The 4,642-nt window shown below is 43.3% G+C and overlaps 1 protein-coding gene across 1 annotated transcript; it reads left to right on the top strand.

The window, feature by feature from the left end:
* Positions 1–690: 690 nt before the first annotated feature.
* On the top strand, positions 691–2,990 carry LOC306789096 (tripartite motif-containing protein 16-like). Its single transcript, XM_079284884.1, has one exon. The coding sequence runs from the start codon at positions 706–708 to the stop codon at positions 2,383–2,385; it is 1,680 nt and encodes a 559-aa protein (XP_079141010.1). The 5' UTR covers positions 691–705; the 3' UTR covers positions 2,386–2,990.
* The last annotated feature ends 1,652 nt before the right edge of the window (positions 2,991–4,642 follow it).

The raw sequence follows: 4,642 nt of genomic DNA, 5'->3' as shown, positions 1-4,642 counted from the left end.
TGGATAAAAGCGTCTGCTGAATGACTGTAATGTAATGTGCAGATTATATCAGGTCCAGTCATGACGTCATGAAATGAATAAATGTGAATCTTGAAACGCTGCTTTGCATCAGAATCATATCTTGAAACTCAACTCTTTTGAGACAAATGTTTAAAAGTTGATCATTAAATATGAGAGAAAGGTATTATACGACAATTTAAATGTTTCATATTAGTTTAATCTGATAACTCTTTTGTCAGCCAGCTGTTTTTAAGCAGTGAAAGAAAACTGAACAGAATTAGTCTTTTGATGGCTTCATGTTTGTCTATAACTCTTCCTCTGAGGAGACAAGAAATATTGAACAACTAAAGAAATGAAATGTTTTCAAAGGTGGAGCAGGTTTTAACCGAGGCTCTGTTTGTGAATGAGGAAACAAAGTTCACATTCACAGCGCTGCTCCTCTTCCTGGAATGAAGCACAGCTTGATAAGCCCTCCTTCTTCCTCCTGCTCTCAAACACAGCCGGCTCCACTCTGTCCACATGTCTCCTTGTTCCCTCCCCTTCAGATCTACAGTTTTAAAGATGGGTGTAACCAACATGGTGGTGCAGCGATAGAGCTGACAGCCTCCATTCACTGAACAAACACATGTTGTTCAGATCAGAAGTCAAAGCAGAGTCGCTTCCCATGAAGTGAAACTCAGACAGTCGTTGTCACTGAGAGGTGAAATGGCGCAGAAAGGAGTTCAGCTGGATCGGGAAACCTTCTCTTGTTCCATCTGTCTGGATCTACTGAAGGATCCGGTGACTACTCCCTGTGGACACAGCTACTGCATGAACTGTATTAAAAGCTTCTGGGATGAAGAGGATGTGAAGAAACTCCACAGCTGCCCTCAGTGCAGGCAGACCTTCACACCGAGGCCTGTCCTGCTGAAAAACACCATGTTAGCAGTTTTAGTGGAGGAGCTGAAGAAGACTGGACTCCAAGCTGCTCCTGCTGATCACTGCTATGCTGGACCTGAAGATGTGTCCTGTGATGTCTGCACTGGGAGGAAACTGAAAGCCTTCAAGTCCTGTCTCGTCTGTCCGGCCTCTTATTGTGAGAAACACCTCCAGCCTCATTATGATGTAGCTCCATTAAAGAAACACAAGCTGGTGGACCCCTCCAAGAAGCTCCAGGAGAACATCTGCTCTCGTCACGATGAGGTGATGAAGATGTTCTGCCGTACTGATCAGCAGTGTATCTGTTACCTCTGCTCTGTGGAGGAACACAAAGGCCACGACACAGTCTCAGCTGCAGCAGAAAGGACTGAGAGGCAGAGAGAGCTGGAGGTGAGTCGACTAAACATCCAGCAGAGAATCCAGGACAGAGAGAAAGACGTGAAGCTGCTTCAACAGGAGGTGGAGGCCGTCAATCGCTCTGCCGACGAAGCGGTGAAGGACAGCGAGAAGATCTTCACCGAGCTGATCCGTCTCATGGAGAAAAGAAGCTCCGATGTGAAGCAGCAGGTCAGATCCCAGCAGAAAAGTGAAGTGAGTCGAGTCAAAGAGCTTCAGGAGAAGCTGGAGCAGGAGATCTCTGAGCTGAAGAGGAAAGACGCTGAGCTGAAGCTGCTCTCACACACAGAGGATCACAACCAGTTTCTACACAACTACCCCTCACTGTCACCACTCAGAGAAGCTACAGACTCGTCCGCCATCCATATCCGTCCTCTGAGCTACTTTGAGGACGTGACGGCGGCTGTGTCAGAAGTCAGAGATAAACTACAGGACGTTCTGAGAGACAAGTGGACAAACGTCTCACTGGCAGTGACTGAAGTGGACGTTTTACTGTCACCTTCACGAGCAGAGCCCAAGACCAGAGCTGAGTTCTTAAGATATTCAAGTGAAATCCCACTGGATCCAAACACAGCACAGACACATCTGTTATTATCTGAGGGGAACAGAAAAGCAACAGTTATGAGTGAACAACAGTCTTATTCTGGTCACCCAGACAGATTCACTACATGTTCTCAGGTCCTGAGTAGAGAGAGTCTGACTGGACGTTGTTACTGGGAGGTGGAGAGGAGAGGAAGAGTTTATGTAGCAGTCGCATACAAGAATATCATCAGAACAGGGAGCTATAATGAATGTGTGTTTGGACGGAATGACAAATCTTGGGCGTTAGAGTGTGACAAAAACAGTTTTACATTTTCGTACAACAAGATCAAAACTCCCGTCTCTGGTCCTCAGTCCTCCAGAGTAGGAGTGTACCTGGATCACAGAGCAGGTATTCTGTCTTTCTACAGCGTCTCTGAAACCATGACTCTCCTCCACAGAGTCCAGACCACATTCACTCAGCCTCTCTATGCTGGACTCAGCTTTTATTATGGTGATGGAAACACTGCTGAGTTCTGCAAACTAAAATAGTCAGAAGTGATTTAAGGAACAGCAAATTAATTTCTGTGTTTTAATCCTGAAACTCATTTTGTCTCCATCATTGTCTCTTAATTGCTGATTGTTCTTCAGCTGTCAATCAAACATTGTGGGCGGTGCTTTGACGTCTTCTCATTATTGTTGTGTAAATGTTTGAGTGTCTTTAGGTGGAGCTCCTTTCTGTGTCTGTTTAGCCATGGAGGCTATCACTGCTCATGATGATCTTTGTTGACCTGAACTGATATTTCTCTTCATGAAAATGTAAACTGCTCTGAGGTTTAAATGTTTGATAAATATTAGTATTGATGTATTTGTTAGTTGTTGTTTCTCTTCCACTGCATGGCTCTTAAAGAGAGAAATCACCAGAGCTTCTTTCATCAAAGAGATTTAGTTCTCAGCACTCTTTGTAAAGATTCCTTTCAGTGAAATTATGTTTATTTTCTACAACAGATTAAATGTTGTTCTTGTTGTTTTCTTAATCGTTGTACAAAAGAGGTACTATGATGTATTATATAACTAATTATTATCATCATAATCAATAAGTGAATCATTCATTATTCTCTTTTACATAACTGAGATTCTGGTCAAACAAATAGATTGTGAGGATGAAGTGAATGTGATCATGAAATCATTGAACAAGAGTCATTGAACAGACTTTACTGATGGGATGTGAACAAACTGAAGGTTTACATGATGAATAAAGTATTTCTTGATTCAAGAATGAACAAAGTCTTTTCTTCTTGTCTTATTTACAGGGTTTCATACAAAGCTGATGGAGAAAATGTGAAACTAATATGAGAGTATAACTGAGTCAGTTTTCCTCCTGAAACAGCACAAAGTACAGAGTTCATGTTCATCACTTTTTATGACTTATTTCGACATAATCAATTATTCGAGCATGTTGTGTGTGAAAACAAAACAAAACGGTCTCACCAGCAAAGGAAGAGAGCGACTCCATGTGAAGCTGAGCTTTGACAGCAGGAACCACACGGGGCCTTCTGCTCATGAAGCTCGGGACCCGCATCCTGCAAGACAAAGAGCCAGCGAGACAGAAGATACATGGACATCTAAGGAAAGGAGGAGAGATCCAGCAGCTGCTCATGATGAGCTCAGCTTATGTCTGATTGTCAACATGAGTTCCTTTATCATAAGGACATTTACCTCTACAGTATTTACCAAATCTCTAGAATCTGGAATATTACCAGATGAGCAGAAAGTAGCACCTGTGGGTAAATGTGAAGTCCATTCAACAACTACCTCCTCTTTCTGTCCCTCCATGTTTCTCAAAGAATTTGGTAAAGTTGGTTTACAACTCTGTTACAAGGGGGGGGGAACAGTAAATCCACACGGGAGAGGAGCTCTTGGTATCGTTCAGCTGGGTTTGTTCGTTAAGAGAAAGACGGGGAGACGTGCAGAGAGTCAGCAGGAGAGTCTGGTAGTGAAAACCTACCGAGTACAGACAGCGGGGGAATGAGATGGTGAGAAACCTGTTGAGAGCAAACACAGCGGGGGAATCAGATAGCACTGAAGACAAGGTCTGTGAGAAACAAGGGATCACACCGTGCACGAACACACACACACACCTCGGTGGACTGCAGACACGCCACACACAGAGAAACCAGCTGACTGTTTAACGTTCACATCAGACAGGTGACGGACTTTAGAACTAAGCAAACCTGAGATACGGAACAGAGAATTTGAAGATGTGTCCGTCGGCTTTATTGTTTTAAAGTTCAAAGCTTCCACCTTTTCTCCCGACAAGCCAACGCTTCGTCGTGGAGAGACTTTCTTTATGACTTCACTTTATGAACCACACTAAAGAAGTAAATGACTCAGCACTCATTCAGCAGTTGACGCCTCACAGCTGTAAACATCCTGAGTGGACTTGTCGAACAGAAGAAGGGACAGCAGCAGGGAGCAGGTTGGGGAGGCAGGTTTTTGTGTGAATACAAGTGATGTGATGAGAGTCACCTGGACAACGCATAATTCATTTTCACACACATCCGTCTGTAACAGCGGATGTGGGAACGTTTTATCACGAGAAAGAGCTGAACATTCATGTTCAAACAGTGTGAATGTTTCAGAAAACATGGACTCGGGATTTGTTGGCAATTCTGTTTGATTCAGTGGATAACTTGTAATAAGAAACAGAAGCTTTTCATTTGAAGTGCTTTTCTGTGGTGGGCTCTCTGATCTGAGTTATATAAATTATTGAATCCGTCGTTCATGTTTGTGTATAATAATGAAGACA

This window comes from Melanostigma gelatinosum, assembly GCF_949748355.1.
Source record: "Melanostigma gelatinosum genome assembly, chromosome: 15".
Lineage (NCBI taxonomy): Eukaryota > Metazoa > Chordata > Actinopteri > Perciformes > Zoarcidae > Melanostigma > Melanostigma gelatinosum.
This window is presented reverse-complemented; position numbering and strand designations above follow the sequence as displayed.